General features: G+C 55.7%; 1 protein-coding gene across 1 annotated transcript in view; it reads left to right on the top strand.

Annotated features, from left to right (window-relative positions):
• Positions 1-19,822, top strand: part of LOC140429965 (EF-hand calcium-binding domain-containing protein 6) — a 168,524-nt gene that overhangs the window by 13,116 nt on the left and 135,586 nt on the right. The window contains exon 2 of the mRNA XM_072517552.1: positions 18,121-18,227. Within this exon, the coding sequence (XP_072373653.1) occupies positions 18,121-18,227 (107 nt within the window). The remainder of the gene's footprint in view (positions 1-18,120; positions 18,228-19,822) is intronic.

The raw sequence follows: 19,822 nt of genomic DNA, 5'->3' as shown, positions 1-19,822 counted from the left end.
ACCTTGCACATCTTTGTGTTGTGGGGGAGAATGTGCAAACTCCACATGGACAGTGACCCAGATCCGGGATCGAACCTGGGACCTCGGCGCCGTGAGACTGCAGTGCTAACCACTGCATCACCGTGCTGCCCCTCAACCTCCCCATGAACTTAGGGCTTGACCTGTCCACCCTCGGTTCCAGCACGCAGTTAAAATCTCCACCCATAATCAACTGATGCGTGTCTAGGTCCGAGATCGCTCCCAGTCGCCCCTTCACAAATCCCATATCATCCCAATTCGGTGCATATACATTCATCAGCACCACCGGCATCCCCTGCAGCGCCCCACTCACTATCACCTACCTCCCCCCTGGGTCTCGCACTTCTTTGGCCCCTACAAACCCCATCCTTTTGCTCAGCAAAATGGCCACGCCCCCATGACTTTGAATCAAACTCCGAGTGAAATACTTGTCCCACCCATTCCTTCCTCACCCTGACCTGATCCTTCACCTGGAGATGTGTCTTCTGCAGAAAGACCACCCCCGCCTTCAAACTCCCCAGAGGTGCAAAGATCTGAGATCTCCTAACCAGCCCGTTCAGTCCCCGGACATTCAAGTTACAATTCTAACCCTTGGCTTATGCCTCCACTCCCCTCTACCGTCCGCCATCGCTCCCTTGCGGTTCTACGCCCTTCAATTACGCCCTGAACGAGGCTCATCCAAGATGGCGTCCTTCTCCGCGCATGACCACGCTCAGTTTCCAACTCTGCCAAGTTGCGTTCCCCCTCCTCCCCAAAAGCACAGGTCACCACCCTCCAAATGAAAAACACCACACAGGCGGGGGGGGGGGGGGGGGGGGGTGGCAGTTACCCCTTACAAACTTTAATAATAAGAATCTTTATTATTGTCACAAATAGGCTTACATTAACACTGCAATGAAGTTACTGTGAAAAGCCCCTAGTCGCCACAATCCGCCGCCTGTTCGGGTACACAGAGGGAGAATTCAGAATGTCCAATTCACCTAACAGCACTTCTTTCGGGACGTGTGGGAGGAAACCGGAGCATCCGGAGGAAACCCACGTAGACACTGGGAGAACGTGCAGACTCCGCACAGACAGTGGTCCAAGCCAAGAACTGAACCGGGGTCCCTGGTGCTGTGAAGCAACATTGCTAACCACTGTGCTAGCATGCTGCCCATTCTTGGAGCCCGCTGTAAAAAAAAGCAGAAAGACACAACTCAAAACCCCCCACCCTCCGGCCCCCCCACAATAACGCATCATCCGAGCTTGTAAATCCAGCTCCTCCATTTCCCAGGGACAATTGGTCTCTTCTGGGTTTTGAAATAATACTTCTGACCATCAAATGTTACTCACAGTTTCGCTGGGTACAGCATTCCGAATCAGATCTGCCTTCGATATAACACTGCCTTTGCCAGCTCCGCGCCAATTCTTGGTAAATTCAGACCTGGTTCCCCTCCCATTCACAGTTGCGCTGCTCCCTGGCCCATCGCAGGATTTTTCTCCTCCTCTACAAACTTGTGCAGTCTCACAATCACCACTCGCGACAGCTCCCCCACTCTCAGCTTCTACCTTGGGGACCTGTTTGCCCTATCCACGTCTGGGGCCTTATCCAAAGCCCCTTCAGCCACCAGCCCTGCCAGCATCCTCAAAACGTATTTCATGGGACTTGTGCCTTCCACATGCTCCGTCACCAATATGTAGGTTCTGCCTCCTGGACCTGTTCTCCTGCTCCTGTACCTTTGCCCTCAGCGACTTACAAAGGTACCCAGGGTCCCCCACCTTAGCCTCCAAGGACACAACCCCATCATTTTGATCGGACACCGCCTTCTCCATCTCCCATATCTGCGATCCTGTGCCTCCAGCCGTTCCATTGATCCTCTCAAGAGTGCTACTGCTCTCTCAATGGCCTTTGACCTGTCCCCATGCATCTCTCTGATTTGCTCGCAAAACTCTTCTCTGATAAACGCCAGGTCGATGGCTTTCTATAGGTCATGACACAATTGCTGTAATTTTGGGGAATGATCTGGGGAAAGAAATGAAACGGTCTTTCATTGCCGTGCCCACTCGAGCATACAGAGGCTAAGAGCTCAGCAAAGGTCACAGTACAAGATCTAGGAAAGTTCAGGAGTCCTCAACTGCCATTTGGAATTTTCAGGAGTTCTAGGATGTTGAACTGTGACCAGTTTCCCTTTGTAGGAATGAATTAATCGCCTACCATTCCCGATTATACGGACGTCAAAAAAATCCACTTCCTCCCTAACGAACTGGCGCTTTTTACCATTAATCAAATATCCAGCAGCTGTGAACCAGGTTGAAACCTGACAATAAATATCAATCAATCAATCAAACCATATTGATAACGTTAAGATGTTTTTTGGAGCTCATTGTGGGAAATATATACATTGTTTACATAAGAGGTCACATTTGCAAATTTTCTAAAAGCTTTATAACATGAGCAGAAACAAAAAGCAGGACTAGTTCGATATCTTTTCAGCAATCTAGTCCAGCAAATTCGTCAGGTGCGGTCATTGCTGTTTTTTGTCAATCAGTTTCTTTAAGTGGGCTTGACCAAAAGCCATTCGCTAAATCAATACGTGATTTATATTGTTTCCTTTTTTATGCCAGAGTGAAGGGCAGTGGAATTCAGCTATTGAGCAGTGTGTGACACTGAACCTTCTTTAGGAATGTATAATCAACCACCGACCTCCATCTGCCAACAGGTTTAGGGACTCAAAACAAAGGTGAATTAGTTAAGGAGGCATTTTTAGTAGGACATCTTCCTCTGAATCTCTAACGGTATTGAGAATTTCCCTTGTGATACTGAATAGGCCATTGTTTCCGGGGACTGTGCCAGCCTGTATCAAGAGAGTTTTCCATATCTACCTTGCCACATTGGTTTGGATGACGCCATAGATAAGGGTAGTATTTATGAAGGAGCTGCTCTCAGAAACTTTGATTTCACTCCTCCAGGCAGGTACAGTCGAACTGCATCTGAATGTGTCGGTTGATGCCTCCACAGGTCTGGGTGAGATCTTACGGAAACGTTTTATATCAGGCTGTCTTATAATAAGAGGGCAAACTACATTAGAACATAGAACATTACAGCGCAGTACAGGCCCTTCGGCCCTCGATGTTGCTCCGACCTGTGAAACCACTCTAAAGCCCATCTCGACAGTAACAGGAATCTGATAAAAGTCAGTCGTTTGCATCTGCTATTGTGTGACTCCCCCCAGTGACAATTGATAAATCGGGTTCCTCAAATCAGTCCATTTAGTTTTTATAATTTCAGATCCCATTACAGTATACATCAAAGCCTTCTGTCTCAAGGGTAATTACCTGATCATGAGTAGGTATGGGGATAGCATTATTTCTTCTGCAGAACAAGTTGTCAAATCCCCTAAGGAAAGATTAAGCCAACTCCAACATCAGCTGGCATTGTATTCGGACTTAACCTTGACTAGGATAAAAAGGGAACTTTAAACAAAATTTCAAAATCCCAGTATTAAAATGAGGGAGTCCTAATGTTCTGCAAACTGATCAGGGGATTGTAGTCTCTAGATACTTAAATTTGGGTTGTGGTACCACAGCTAGTGAAACACTCCTTCTAAACATAAAGATCTGAAATACACCTTTTAAACACAAACATTATTATAGGATTCTGTAACATCTAAGAACAAAGTGGGCGGCATGGTGGCCCAATGGTTAGCACTGCTGCATCACAGTATCCTGGACCCGGGTTCAATTCCAGCCTTGAGTGACTGTCTGGAGTGTGCACGCTCTCCGCATGCCTGCGTGGGTTTCCTCCGGGTGCTCCGGTTTCTTCCCACAGTCCAAAGACGTGCAGGTTAGGTGGATTGGCCACGATAAATTGTCCCTTAGTGCAGGTTAGATGGGGTTATGGGGGTAGGGTGGGGAGTAGGCCTGGTTGGAATGCTCCTTCAGAGGGTAAGTGCAGACTCGATGGGCCAAATGGCCTCCTTCCGCATTGTAGGGATTCTATGATTCAATAATTGGGATATTCCAGATTGGGAGTACTTCTCTGGTAAATATTCACACTCACAAACACTTGTTCTGGGCGTGCCCAGCGCTGGAGGACTTTTGGACGGGTGTAGCGAGGACGGTGTCGAGGGTGGTAGGTTCCAGGGTCAAGCCGGGCTGGGGGCTCGCAATATTTGGGGTGGCTCGGGGGGGGAGGGGGAGGGAGGGGGAGGGCGGGGGGGAGGGGCGGGGGCTCGGTGAGGGGCGGGGGCTCGGGCGGTGGCGCAGCTCGGGGGGGGGGGGGCTCAGGGGGGTTGGTTCGTTTTTCTTGAGTGGGCGTGTATATTTGCTTTTGTGTTGATGATGGCTGTTAATTTATTATTTATGTATACGGGGGGGTTTGTTCTTTTCTTTCTGTATTTTGTTGTTGATATTTTGTGAAAATATGAATAAAAATTATTTTTAAAAAAAGAAAGATCAGTTCAGTCCATAAGAGGGCCATTCCGGAGTCTGGTGACAGCGGGGAAGAAGCTGTTTTTTAATTTGTTACTGCGGATTCTCAAACCTTTGTATCTTCTGCCCGATAGAAGAGGTTGGAAGAGAGGATAACCCAGGTGGGAGAGTTCTTTGATTATGCTGCCCGCTTTCCCCAGGCAGCGGGAGATATAGACAGAGTCAATGGATAGGAGGCAGGTTCGTGTGATGGACTGGGCTCTGTTCACGACTCTCTAGTTTCTTACAGTCCTGGGCTGAGCAGTTGCCATACCAGGCTGTGATGCAGCCAGATAGGATGCTTTCTATACATCTATAAAAATTGGTAAGAGTCATTGTGGACATGCCAAAATTCCTTAATTTCCTGAGGAAGTATAGGCGCTGTTGTGCTTTCTTGGTCATAGCATCGACGGGGGTGGACCAGGACAGATTGGTGGTGATGTGTACACCTGGGAATTTTAAGCTGTCAACCATCTCCACTTCCGCACCATTGATACAGATAGGGGTATGTGTAACACTTTGCTTCCTGTATATAAGGAGTATAGTAGGGGGCTAAGTACAGAGCCTTGCAGGGCCCCGATATTGAGGACTATCGTGAAGGAGGTGTTGTTGTTTATTCTTACTGATGTGGTCTGTGGGTCAGAAAGTTGAGGATCCAGTTGCAGAGTGAGGAGTCAAGTCCTAGGTTTTGGAGCTGTGATATGAGCTTGGCTGGGATTATGGTGTTGAAGGCGGAGCTGTAGTCAATAAATAGGAGTCCGATGTAGGAGTCCTTGTTGTCGAGATGCCCCATGGATGAGTGTAGGGCCAGGGAAATGGCATCTGCTGTGGACCGGTTGTGGTGGTATGCGAATTGCAGTGGATAAAGGCAATCTGGAAGGTTGGAGTTGATGTGTCACATGACCAATCTCTCTGGTTAGCACTGCTGCCTCATGGCGCTGAGGATCCGGCTTCGTTCCCAGCGCTGGGTCACTGTCCGTGTGGAGTTTGCACATTCTCTTCATGTCTGTGTGGCTCTCACCCCCACAACCCAAAGATGTACAGGGTAGGTGGATTGGCCACACTAAATTGCCACTTAATTGGAATTGTTTATTTAAAATGACCAACCTCTTGAAGCACTTCATAATACTAGATGCCAGGGCCACCGGGTGGCAGTTGTTGAGGTACCCTGCATCGTTCTTCTTTGGCACCGATAAAATAGTGGTCTTCTTGAAGCAGGAGGGAACCTTGGAATGGAGTAGGGAGAGGTTAAAGATGTTTGCGAATACACCCGCCAGCTGGTCCGCGCAGGGTCTGAGTGCACGGCTGGGGACTCCGTCAGGACACATTGCTTTCTGTGGATTCACTTTTGAGAAGGCCGATCTAACTTCTGAGGCTGTGACGGTAGGTATGGGTGTGTCCCAGGCTGTTGGGAAAGGTGACATTGGTTCATTGGCTTCCTGCTCAAAGCTAGCATAGAATGCATTGAGTTCATCGGGGAGGGGTGCTCTGTTGCCAGAGATTCTACTCAGCTTTGTTTTGGAGCCCATTATATTGTGGAAACCTTGCCACAATCGCCAAGAGTTTGTCTCATTAGACTGGCCTCCCTGATGGCCTTGCGGAGGTTGTACCCTGATTTCTTGAATAGGTCAGGGTCACCCGTCTAGAACACCTCAAATCTGAACTTCAGCAGGAAGTGGACCTCCCGGATAAACCACAGTTTCCACCGGAGTTGGGGAACGCTCATACTAACTTCTTTGGCAGCACGCAGTCCTCGACACACTTACTGATAAAGTCTGTGACAGTAGTGGCATACTCGTCTAGGTTGGCCACTGAGTTCTTGAGAAGACCCCCCTGGAGAAAACAGGACAGGGCCCATCAGGGGTTGTCTCTGGGTCTTTCCGGAGGCCAAGTGGGGACCTATTTAGGATATCGCAGACATCCCCAGGATATCCTACGTATCAGGGCAGTGGACTATATACACTTCAGACTGGCCCGGGCAGCAGGATTTGCTGCCATCTCTGGCATGTCCTTGGTCCAGCAGGTGATTGGTGGAACGCATATCCCGCCTATGAGCACTGGCTCATCAGGGAGTGCCATTCATCAACAGGAAGGGGTTCCACTCCCTGAATGTACAGTTGGTGTGCGACCACCAGCTGTATACCTGCACTCGCAACCCAGGCAGTGCGCATGACGCATACATCCTGGCACACTGATCGGTTCCTGGCACCTTGAAGCGCTCCCTAAGGTGTGGGGTTGGTGTGGTGATATACAGAACTATAAGTACACAAAGGGTTAATGTACATACACTACACCTAGCTAGACACTAGAGGGAACACCAGAGACATGACACACAGACAGTCAACCAATAGGTCAGTAAGATAGGACACGACCAATGGGCAGTCACGATACACACAGAGGTGACACTACCACCGGACGGCATTACACCAACCCATATACAAAGACACATCACACATGCTCAGTCTCTTTCCAGTGGAGACACTCAGTGAGTACTGACACATGGTTGATTGAACATCATACCCACCACGTGGATTGTAGCAGACTGGTTAGGTAGTCTGAGTAGCTATAGCAGGATTAACAGTAGCGACGAATCCAAGTAGGAGAATTGTTAATAGTTTAATAAACGTGTTAAAACTATCTCCAAGTCTGAACCTTCCTTTGTCAGAGTGCTCATCAAGGAAGCAGCTTATTCTACGTCAAGAGCATAACAAAACAGTTGGCTCTTGGGTAATAAGGGTTACATGCTGAGGCCTTGCTTAATGACCCCTGTCCGGAGGTCCCAGTCCAACAGGAGAGCCGTTATAACGATGCCCATGCAGCAACCAGGAGCGTCATTGAGCGGTGTGTCAGCATCCTAAAGATGATCTTCCCATGCCTGGACTATCCTGGTCGGGTGCACAATATAGCCCCGGGAGGGTCTTTAACATCGTGCTGGCCCGCTGCGTCATGCTCAACATCCAGCAGCAGAGGAGGAGACATGCTGGAGACGGAAGAAGAATGCCAGGTCTCATCTGACAAGAAGGATGAGGAGAATGTCCAGGAAGAAAAGGGCATGGATCCGGGCTGGCACGGCAGGCCGCCCAACGTGTGCCCCAGGGCCGCCGCACACAGGACAATCCCATCACCTCCCAATTGGCCAACTAAGAAGCCTGGCCACCAGCAGCTCTGCTGCCCTGTCCCACCTCTCCGTAACCCCCTTCTAAGTGGTGTCCCCTTCTCCATAGCCGCTCCCAAACTCCCGTCTCACTTCCCCTCACTGCACCTTCCCCGTCCCTCCTCCCTCACTCCACCTTCCCTGTCCCTCTTCCCCTCGCTGCACCTCCCCTGTCCCTCCTCCCCTCACTGCACCTTCCCTGTCCCTCCTCCCTCACTGCACCGTCCCCGTCCCTCCTCCCTCACTGCACCTTCCCTGTCCCTCCTCCCTCACCCCACCTTCCCTGTCCCTCTTCCCCTCACTGCACCTTCCCTGTCCCTCCTCCCTCACTCCACCTTCCCTGTCCCTCCTCCCTCACTGCACCTCCCCTGTCCCTCCTCCCTCACTCCACCTCCCCTCTCCCTCCTCCCTCACTGCACCTTCCCTGTCCCTCCTCCCTCACTCCACCTTCCCTGTCCCTCTTCCCCTCACTCCACCTCCCCTCTCCCTCCTCCCTCACTGCACCTCCCCTGTCCCTCCTCCCTCACTCCACCTCCCCTCTGTCTCCTCCCTCACTCCACCTCCCCTGTCCCTCCTCCCTCACTGCACCTTCCCTGTCCCTCTTCCCCTCACTCCACCTCCCCTCTGCCTCCTCCCCTCACTCCACCTTCCCTGTCCCTCCTCCCTCACTGCACCTTCCCTGTCCCTCCTCCCTCACTCCACCTTCCTTGTCCCTCTTCCCCTCACTCCACCTCCCCTCTCCCTCCTCCCTCACTGCACCTCCCCTGTCCCTCCTCCCTCACTCCACCTCCCCTCTGTCTCCTCCCTCACTCCACCTCCCCTGTCCCTCCTCCCTCACTGCACCTTCCCTGTCCCTCTTCCCCTCACTCCACCTCCCCTCTGCCTCCTCCCCTCACTCCACCTTCCCTGTCCCTCCTCCCTCACTCCACCTCCCCTGTCCCTCCTCCCTCACTGCACCTTCCCTGTCCCTCTTCCCCTCACTCCACCTTCCCTGTCCCTCCTCCCTCACTCCACCTTCCCTGTCCCTCTTCCCCTCACTCCACCTTCCCTGTCCCTCCACCCCTCACTGCACCTTCCCTGTCCCTCCTCCCCTCACTGCACCTTCCCTGTCCCTCCTCCCTCACTGCACCTTCCCTGTCCCTCCTCCCTCACTCCACCTTCCCTGTCCCTCCTCCCCTCACTGCACCTTCCCTGTCCCTCCTCCCTCACTGCACCTTCCCTGTCCCTCCTCCCCTCACTGCACCTTCCCTGTCCCTCCTCCCTCACTGCACCTTCCCTGTCCCTCCTCCCTCACTCCACCTTCCCTGTCCCTCCTCCCCTCACTGCACCTTCCCTGTCCCTCCTCCCTCACTGCACCTTCCCTGTCCCTCCTCCCCTCACTGCACCTTCCCTGTCCCTCCTCCCTCACTGCACCTTCCCTGTCCCTCCTCCCTCACTCCACCTTCCCTGTCCCTCCTCCCCTCACTGCACCTTCCCTGTCCCTCCTCCCTCACTGCACCTTCCCTGTCCCTCCTCCCCTCACTGCACCTTCCCTGTCCCTCCTCCCTCACTGCACCTTCCCTGTCCCTCCTCCCTCATTGCACCTTCCATGTCCCTCCTCCCGCACTCCACCGACCCGTCCCTCCTCCCTCACTCCCCCGTCCCTCCTCCCTCACTGCACCTCCCCTCTCTCTCCTCCCTCACTGCACCTCCCCTCTCTCTCCTCCCCTCACTGCACCTCCCCTCTCCCTCCTCCCTCACTGCACCTCCCCTGTCCCTCCTCCCTCACTGCACCTTCCCTCTCCCTCCTCCCCTCACTGCACCTTCCCTGTCCCTCCTCCCTCACTCCACCTTTCCTGTCCCTCCCCCCTCACTGCAACTCCCCTCTCCCTCCTCCCTCTCTGCACCTTCCCTCTCTCTCCTCCCCTCACTGCACCTCCCCTCTCCCTCCTCCCTCACTCCACCTTCCCTGTCCCTCCTCCCCTCACTGCACCTCCCCTCTCCCTCCTCCCCTCACTGCACCTCCCCTCTCCCTCCTCCCTCACTCCACCGTCCCCGTTCCTCCTCCCTCACTCCACCGTCCCCGTCCCTCCTCCCTCACTCCATCGTCCCCGTCCCTCCTCCCTCACTGTACCTCCTCTCTCCCTCCTCCCCTCTCTACACCTTCCCTGTCCCTCCTCCCTCACTGCACCTCCTCTCTCCCTCCTCCCCTCTCTACACCTTCCCTGTCCTTCCTCCCCTCACTGCACCTCCCCTGTCCCTCCTCCCCTCACTGCACCTTCCCTGTCCCTCCTCCCTCACTGCACCGTCCCCGTCCCTCCTCCCTCACTGCACCTTCCCTGTCCCTCCTCCCTCACTCCACCTTCCCTGTCCCTCTTCCCCTCACTGCACCTTCCCTGTCCCTCCTCCCTCACTCCACCTTCCCTGTCCCTCCTCCCTCACTGCACCTCCCCTGTCCCTCCTCCCTCACTCCACCTCCCCTCTCCCTCCTCCCTCACTGCACCTTCCCTGTCCCTCCTCCCTCACTCCACCTTCCCTGTCCCTCTTCCCCTCACTCCACCTCCCCTCTCCCTCCTCCCTCACTGCACCTCCCCTGTCCCTCCTCCCTCACTCCACCTCCCCTCTGTCTCCTCCCTCACTCCACCTCCCCTGTCCCTCCTCCCTCACTGCACCTTCCCTGTCCCTCTTCCCCTCACTCCACCTCCCCTCTGCCTCCTCCCCTCACTCCACCTTCCCTGTCCCTCCTCCCTCACTGCACCTTCCCTGTCCCTCCTCCCTCACTCCACCTTCCCTGTCCCTCTTCCCCTCACTCCACCTCCCCTCTCCCTCCTCCCTCACTGCACCTCCCCTGTCCCTCCTCCCTCACTCCACCTCCCCTCTGTCTCCTCCCTCACTCCACCTCCCCTGTCCCTCCTCCCTCACTGCACCTTCCCTGTCCCTCTTCCCCTCACTCCACCTACCCTCTGCCTCCTCCCCTCACTCCACCTTCCCTGTCCCTCCTCCCTCACTCCACCTCCCCTGTCCCTCCTCCCTCACTGCACCTTCCCTGTCCCTCTTCCCCTCACTCCACCTTCCCTGTCCCTCCTCCCTCACTCCACCTTCCCTGTCCCTCTTCCCCTCACTCCACCTTCCCTGTCCCTCCACCCCTCACTGCACCTTCCCTGTCCCTCCTCCCCTCACTGCACCTTCCCTGTCCCTCCTCCCTCACTGCACCTTCCCTGTCCCTCCTCCCTCACTCCACCTTCCCTGTCCCTCCTCCCCTCACTGCACCTTCCCTGTCCCTCCTCCCTCACTGCACCTTCCCTGTCCCTCCTCCCCTCACTGCACCTTCCCTGTCCCTCCTCCCTCACTGCACCTTCCCTGTCCCTCCTCCCTCACTCCACCTTCCCTGTCCCTCCTCCCCTCACTGCACCTTCCCTGTCCCTCCTCCCTCACTGCACCTTCCCTGTCCCTCCTCCCTCACTGCACCTTCCCTGTCCCTCCTCCCTCACTGCACCTTCCCTGTCCCTCCTCCCTCACTGCACCTTCCCTGTCCCTCCTCCCTCATTGCACCTTCCATGTCCCTCCTCCCGCACTCCACCGACCCGTCCCTCCTCCCTCACTCCCCCGTCCCTCCTCCCTCACTGCACCTCCCCTCTCCCTCCTCCCTCACTGCACCTTCCCTGTCCCTCCTCCCTCACTCCACCTTCCCTGTCCCTCTTCCCCTCACTCCACCTCCCCTCTCCCTCCTCCCTCACTGCACCTCCCCTGTCCCTCCTCCCTCACTCCACCTCCCCTCTGTCTCCTCCCTCACTCCACCTCCCCTGTCCCTCCTCCCTCACTGCACCTTCCCTGTCCCTCCTCCCCTCACTGCACCTCCCCTCTCCCTCCTCCCTCACTCCACCGTCCCCGTTCCTCCTCCCTCACTCCACCGTCCCCGTTCCTCCTCCCTCACTCCACCGTCCCCGTCCCTCCTCCCTCACTCCATCGTCCCCGTCCCTCCTCCCTCACTGCACCTCCTCTCTCCCTCCTCCCCTCTCTACACCTTCCCTGTCCCTCCTCCCTCACTGCACCTCCCCTGTCCCTCCTCCCTCACTCCACCTCCCCTCTGTCTCCTCCCTCACTCCACCTCCCCTGTCCCTCCTCCCTCACTGCACCTTCCCTGTCCCTCCTCCCCTCACTGCACCTCCCCTCTCCCTCCTCCCTCACTCCACCGTCCCCGTTCCTCCTCCCTCACTCCACCGTCCCCGTCCCTCCTCCCTCACTCCATCGTCCCCGTCCCTCCTCCCTCACTGCACCTCCTCTCTCCCTCCTCCCCTCTCTACACCTTCCCTGTCCCTCCTCCCCTCTCTACACCTTCCCTGTACCTCCTCCCCTCACTGCACCTTCCCTGTCCCTCCTCCCACACTGCACCGTCCCCATCCCTCCTCCCTCACTGCACCGTCCCCATCCCTCCTCCCTCACTGCACCGTCCCCGTCCCTCCTTATCCACTCCACCGTCCCCGTCCCTCCTCCCACACTGCATCGTCCCCATCCCTCCACCCTCACTGCACCGTCCCCGTCCCTACTCCCTCACTGCACCGTCCCCATCCCTCCTCCCTCACTCCACCGCCCCCGTCCCTCCTTATCCACTCCACCGTCCCCGTCCCTCCTCCCACACTGCACCGTCCCCGTCCCTACTCCCTCACTGCACCTCCCCTCTCCCTCCTCCCCTCACTGCACCTTCCCCGTCCCTCCTCCCTCACTGCACCTTCCCTGTCCCTCCTCCCTCACTGCACCGTCCCCGTCCCTCCTCCCTCACTGCACCTTCCCTGTCCCTCCTCCCTCACTCCACCGTCCCCATCCCTCCTTCCCTCACTGCACCGTCCCCGTCCCTACTCCCTCACTGCACCTCCCCTCTCCCTCCTCCCCTCACTGCACCTTCCCCGTCCCTCCTCCCTCACTGCACCTTCCCTGTCCCTCCTCCCTCACTGCACCGTCCCCGTCCCTCCTCCCTCACTCCACCGTCCCCGTGACTCCTGCCTCGCTCCACTGTCCCCGTCCCTCCTCCCTCACAGCACCGTCCCCGTCCCTCCTCCCTCACTGCACCGTCTCCGTCCCTCCTCCCTCACTGCACCGTCTCCGTCCCTCCTCCCTCACTGCACCTTCCCTGTCCCTCCTCCCCTCACTGCACCTTCCCTGTCCCCCCTCCCCTCACTGCACCTTCTCTGTCCCTCCTCCCTCACTCCACCGCCCCCGTCCCTCCTTATCCACTCCACCGTCCCCGTCCCTCCTCCCACACTGCACTGTCCCCGTCCCTACTCCCTCACTGCACCTCCCCTCTCCCTCCTCCCCTCACTGCACCTTCCCCGTCCCTCCTCCCTCACTGCACCTTCCCTGTCCCTCCTCCCTCACTGCACCGTCCCCGTCCCTCCTCCCTCACTGCACCTTCCCTGTCCCTCCTCCCTCACTCCACCGTCCCCATCCCTCCTTCCCTCACTGCACCGTCCCCGTCCCTACTCCCTCACTGCACCTCCCCTCTCCCTCCTCCCCTCACTGCACCTTCCCCGTCCCTCCTCCCTCACTGCACCTTCCCTGTCCCTCCTCCCTCACTGCACCGTCCCCGTCCCTCCTCCCTCACTCCACCGTCCCCGTGACTCCTGCCTCGCTCCACTGTCCCCGTCCCTCCTCCCTCACAGCACCGTCCCCGTCCCTCCTCGCTCACTCCACCGTCTCCGACCCTCCTCCCTCACTGCACCGTCTCCGTCCCTCCTCCCTCACTGCACCTTCCCTGTCCCTCCTCCCCTCACTGCACCTCCCCTCTCCCTCCTCCCCTCACTGCACCTTCTCTGTCCCTCCTCCCTCACTGCACCTTCCCTGTCCCTCCTCCCCTCACTGCACCTCCCCTCTCCCTCCTCCCTCACTCCACCGTCCCTGTTCCTCCTCCCTCACTCCACCGTCCCCGTCCCTCCTCCCTCACTCCATCGTCCCCGTCCCTCCTCCCTCACTGCACCTCCTCTCTCCCTCCTCCCCTCTCTACACCTTCCCTGTCCCTCCTCCCCTCACTGCACCTTCCCTGTCCCTCCTCCCTCACTGCACCTCCTCTCTCCCTCCTCCCCTCTCTACACCTTCCCTGTCCTTCCTCCCCTCACTGCACCTTCCCTCTCCCTCCTCCCCTCACTGCACCTTTCCTGTCCCTCCCCCCTCACTGCAACTCCCCTCTCCCTCCTCCCTCTCTGCACCTTCCCTGTCCCTCCTCCCTCACTCCACCTTCCCTGTCCCTCCTCCCTCACTGCATCTTCCCTCTCCCTCCTCCCTCACTGCACCTTCCCCTATCCCTCCTCCCCTCACTGCACCTTCCCTGTCCCTCCCCCCTCACTGCACCTCCCCTCTCCCTCCTCCCTCACTCCACCTTCCCTGTCCCTCCTCCCTCACTGCACCTTCCCTCTCCCTCCTCCCCTCACTGCAACTTCCCTCTCCCTCCTCCCTCACTGCACCTTCCCTCTCCCTCCTCCCCTCACTGCACCTTCCCTCTCCCTCCTCCCCTCACTGCACCTTCCCTCTCCCTCCTCCCCTCACTGCAACTTCCCTCTCCCTCCTCCCTCACTGCACCTTCCCTCTCCCTCCTCCCCTCACTGCACCTTCCCTGTCCCTCCTCCCTCACTCCACCGTCCCTCCTCACTCGCTGCACCTTTCCTGTCCCTCTCCTCACTGTACCTTCCCTGTCCCTCCTACCTCACTGCACCTTCCCCGTCCCTCCTCCCCTCACTGCACTGTCCCCGTGCCTCCTCCCTCACTCCACCATCCCCGTCCCTCCCCACTTCCCTGTCCCTCCCCCTTACTGCTCCTCCCCTGTCCCTCCTCCCCCCATTGCACCTTCCCTGTCCCTCATTGTCACTGCTCCTTCCCTGTCCCACTGCTCGTCACTCCATCCCACCGCTCCAGCTCCCCCTCTCTCCTCTGAGTATCGCCCTGGGTAGGCAGAATCAGTGGGCCATGTCCACTGGTCAGAGGATGATATTGACTTGCTCTGAGATGAGCTCTGGTGCACCTCATTGTTTGACCAAGTCTGACTCCTGTCTTTAGGATCACCTTCCACTGTCTGCCCGGGTGATCCCGGCATGTGTGCTGGCCATTCCATCTCATGGGCCCACCGGTACACCCTCTACCACCAGCCCTACCCATCCCTAACACCCTTCAGACAGAGGATTGAGGCAGGTTGGTATGTTGGTGAAAAGGTGTTTAATGGTGACTATATACATTGATGTGCCCTGACCCCTACCACTAACCTATGTGCTACACCCGTTCCAATTTAACTGGTGTCTAATTTTCTTATCTTACATGTTTTAACGCTATTTCTAGGTGTAACTCCAGACAGCAAATCAAAATGTAGAGGCGGCCTGCTACATATCTCGCCCTCTGAGCTTTAAAACAGCGATGCGGAGGAATTTCTTCAGCCAGAGGGTGGTGAATCTGTGGAACTCTTTGCCGCAGAAGGCTGGGGAGGCCAATTCACTGAGTGTCTTTAAGACAGAGATAGATAGGTTCTTGATTAATAAGGGGATCAGGGATTATGGGGAGAAGGCAGGAGAATGGGGATGAGTAAAATATCAGCCATGATTGAATGGCGGAGCAGACTCGATGGGCCGAGTGGCCTAATTCTGCTCCTGTGTCTTCTGGTCTTATGATCTGAGATGCCTCTGGCAGCCATCCTCTGGAGGGCCTGGACCTGGATGGGCCCGGCCGACTTTCAGGTGTCACAGGTGACGAGGTGTCACCCTGTTCTGCCCGCTGCCCATCAGATGCGCCAGGGTCAGGTGGGGGGATTCAGAAACACTGAGATCTCCCGTCACTGGCGTGGGCTCCATAACCGCTTCCTCTCTCGGGGTGCTCAGTGGCCCCCGGGTTACTCCATGGGACGGAGGTGAGGCCAGAGTGAGCTCCGGAGACACCACCATCACCGGATGCTTCAGTACTGGAGGCTCACCCTTGTCTGAACCAGGGTCCGATGCCCTCAACCATGGAGCTCTGAAACTGGGACATGTCCCTCTGTGACTGGCCCAGGTCAGTCATCGCCCGGCCAATGCTCTCAATGCCCTCAGCCATGACCCTTTGTGACTGGGCCAAGCTCTGGAGCACCGCAGCAATGTCCATTTGGGCCCTGTACATGTATGCAGGTGATTGGGCTCCCCTATCCTGAGCCTGAGCCATCGACCACACCGATTGCCCCAAGATTGGACGGCTTGCCCCATAGCTCTGATGTCTTGTCCCAAGGCTTCCAGCCGTTCAGTGTTGCCCTGGGTTGGGTACCACGCATTGTCGTCACCATCTCCTGCACCTGAAGGTGGTTGGACTCCTCCAGCTGCACCTGAAGGTGCTGGAAAGTTGTGGACTCCCCCTCCTGTAAATCCTGCCTCTGTGTGTGCATCTCCACCAGTGATGGGATCATACTTTCCAGAAGCACAATACCTGTCTGGACTACAGCTGTTTCTTGCGATTGGGCAGCCCTCCAACAACCCTCTCCTTCAGGAGTCCCTTCCGCCAATTGATGTGCTGCAGTATTTGTGTAGTGCACACCAGAAGGTGACCCAGGAGCCTCTTCGCTAAAACTCCCCGCCGAGGTGATAGTCTCTGCGATGGTAGAGGGTGCAACTGACAGCAGTGACAAGAGGTCAGTGTCTTCCCTGAAGTGGGTGTTCTGGGGATGCGGCTGGGGGCGAGGTACCCGGACGGGCCGGCCTGGTCTGGTGATCCTTCAAGACAAAAGATAAGAGACATATTGAGATCTTGGGAAGGAGTGGTCTGTGGGAGAGGGGCGCCTCACTTGATAAAGGGACATTGTTTTGCATTAGGGGCTCACTTGATTCACACATGCTGACCTCCACCTCGGAGACAGCCCTCTCATCAACATCTCCGGCTAACTCCAGCACCCTCTGCTCCGCAGGGGTCCAGAATGCTCCCTCCTGTCTCCTCCCACTTCTTTTGATTATGGCCTGCATTTCCCCAGGGGACACGAGGAAATGGTGAGATGCATGGAGGCGAGTTATACGAGGGGTCTGTAGCTGGTGGCTTTGTGTGCAAGGCACCTGGCCAAAGAGGACAATACAGGTGTTGGGGTTTGGTGCAGGGTGGTGTGTAAGAAAGATGCAGGCAGGTGGGCTTTGATTGGTGCTAGGTGGGGTGATGTGAGGAGTGAGGGACAGGAGGGATGCCAGGGGAACACAGGTGGTGACTCACCCGAGCTGCCCGAAGGAGATCATTCACCTTCTTTTGACACCGGGTGCCGGTCCACCTGGTCAGGATGCCAGCAGTGGCCGTCTCTGCCACGTCCTCCGGTTCCGGACGACAGGCTAGAGTCTGGTGCCCACCCTGCTCCACTGCATCCAGCATACGATCCAGCTCACACTCCAGAAAGCGAGAGACAGGTCTCCTCTGTGCCATCTTCTTGGCTGGAAAGCGAGTGTGTGCAGTGGAGAACTGATAAGCAGCTCCCTTTGTCAAGCTCTCCAGCACCAATTCCAGCTACAGTGAATCAGATGCCAGTGGGAATTGCTCTCGATTCATGTGTGGGCAGAATGTTGGACCATTAGTATGTCCTGGGTTGCTCCCTGAATAGCACTCCCAACAGGAACGCGAACTGCACGCAATTCAGTCCTAGCATCAACACTTTGGGTGGGATTCAGCGATTCTATTGCGCCCAGCACAGATCCGGGGGCAACAGGTGAATTGCGTGCAAGCCCCAAATCGGGCTCCGTGCCGGAACAAAACCTCACACGAGTCACCCGATCCGTTCCGCCTGTCGCGATCTGGATCTTGCCTTATGGCTCATTTAAATACCCAGACGACAGATTCACCCGGCGCCCGGCACTCACTAGTCGCGCATGGGAGACCTCGCCAGGGTGCCTTTTAGAACTGGTCCACACAAACATGGATAGTTGTAACCCGACCTGTGGGTCTCCCAGGCCATTGGAGACCCTTGGATGGTTGGGGGGCAGGGTGGCACCTTGCCACCCTTCCTGGTGCATGGGCACCTTGGCACTGCCAGCCTGGGACCCCAGTAGTGCCCCCTAGACATGCTAGCAGTAACAGGGTGTCCATGCGCCACGTTGGCACTTCCAAGTGTTGGGCAATCCCAGGTAGAGGTGGGGTGAGCGGGAGTTCCAGGAGGCTTTGCCAAGGTCGTGGGGGTGAGGGGGGAGTCAAAAAAGAGGGGGCCTGAAAGGGGGAGAAAGATCGGGGCTGCCGGGCAAATTGGCACCCCGATCTGTGAGGAGCCTTTCCTATAAAATAGAGGCCAGGGTTCATGGTCTGAAGTTGTTGAACTCAATGTTAAGACCAGAAGGCTGTAAAGTGCCTGATCGGAAGATGAGATGTTGCTCCACCAGTTTGTGCTGGGCTTCACTGTAACATTATAGCAGGCCGAGCACAGCAAGGTGGGCGTGAGAGCAAGAAACCTTCCTGTTGCTTGTCATCTCAATTCACCATTTTTCTTGTCATAATGTTGGATTTAATTCATATAATATAAACAGGCTTATAAATTTACCAATAACTTACCATTGCAGGTCAGCGAGCAGATCTGGAAGGTCGTACCGAGAGCAGAATGAGCCAGAGCAGCAGGATAAGCAATAGATCCCGCCCTGGGACCCAGCTCAGGATTGAGATTGACGAGGTATGTATCAGAATACGGCTGGCTTTTCCCATGTCATATTCATGCAATGAATGTAACGTTCTTTTTTCATAACCCTTTGTCTCTGTATGGATTCGGGCACAGGGAAGAAATAAAAAACCCGCACACCGGGGGCGGGGGGGTGGGGGTGGTGAGATGGGCAACTGACTGGCGAAGCGAGCAGGTCACCCACCCATTTCTGTCATTTTTGAGGCTCTGGCCTAATTTGAATGCAGCAGACCGAGCTTCCCAACACAGCTCGCCAGACTAAAGATTGAAAGCCAGGTCGGGACTGCTACCACCAAGGTAAGTTGTGATGGGGGAAGGCTGGGCAGGTGTCCTCGATTGTGGAAGTTTGGGGGCCCTGAGCTGGCAGCAGCCCAGATTACTTTTGTAGGCCTCAGGAAACTCGCCACAAAAATATTATTGAGTGCTTCCCTCTGGTAGGCCCTCTCTCTTCCATCTCCCAGTGAATTACAGAACCCTATTGTGTGGTAGTTTTGAGCAGTACCCATGTAAAATGGCAATCAGAGCCTTACTTGTATCACAGGACTTCAATTTCCATGTTACATTTGTCTGCTGTCTGAAATAGGTAGGTTCTATCCACCAGGAGGCCACTTTTAAAATAGTGCCAGTAGTATCGCCAGTGCTAATGCGGAGGTAAGGGATACTGACCCTATTCTGGAGGCATTACCACCCTACTAACACTAGGCAATAGCACTCAGAATCAACCTCCTTTTTTTCCAGTATATGGAGGCATCCATCACAACTCTTAAGTCTGTAGAGGCCAAAGAGCTGTGATCTTTCTGACACTCTCCTGTTATAAGTCTTGTCAAGTTGCACGGAAAAGCTGGAAATTTGCCTGGTGCTCGGATACACTGGATCCCAGCCTTCACTGGCAGTTTATGGGTTCTACTTGGGACAGCCTTTGTTCATCCAGAAGAGCTGCAAAATCAGACTGGATATGGTCGGGTGAGAGGCGATTCTCAGTCTGTGAATTTCATTGTCAGGGAAATCACAGGCGCTGAATGAAATAGGTGAAGCGGCCCATTTATTGGCTGGAAGAATTGAAGGCCATTTGGAATGAAAGGCCTCGATCATGTCCTGAACCTCTGACAATTTTAAAGTTGTTTTTGGGTTGCTGGGTTTTTTTTTAAAACCCTTTCTAAATCACAGGCAAACTGGGCAAGTAGCCCATGATTTTCAACCATTGGTGAAAACATAAATATTGTGGTTCCTCATCCAGGATTTTGGAGATGTGTTCCTGCCAAGGGTCATTGTGGAGTCTCCCTTCTTGCTCTTTGTTGATTTTACAGTATTTCATTTATAATAATAATCTTTATTAGTGTCACAAGTAGGCTTACATTAACACTGCAATGAAGTTACCCGCCACACTCCTGCACCTGTTCGGGTACACAATGTCCAATTCACCTAACAAGTCTCCACATAGTGCAGGCCTTCCTTCCAGCTGTTGTGATGATTGAGTTGTAGCATAGCAGCCCGATCTGTAATTGCAGTATGGTACTGAATGTGAATCCCATTTTAAACCTTGGACCATCCTGAGTTATCTGACGTCAGCCAAGGACATGGTGGGGTTG

Source organism: Scyliorhinus torazame, chromosome 9, assembly GCF_047496885.1.
Source record: "Scyliorhinus torazame isolate Kashiwa2021f chromosome 9, sScyTor2.1, whole genome shotgun sequence".
In the NCBI taxonomy this organism is placed as follows: Eukaryota; Metazoa; Chordata; class Chondrichthyes; order Carcharhiniformes; family Scyliorhinidae; genus Scyliorhinus; species Scyliorhinus torazame.
Note: the sequence above shows the minus strand (reverse complement) of the source record. Positions and strands in the feature narration are given on the sequence as shown.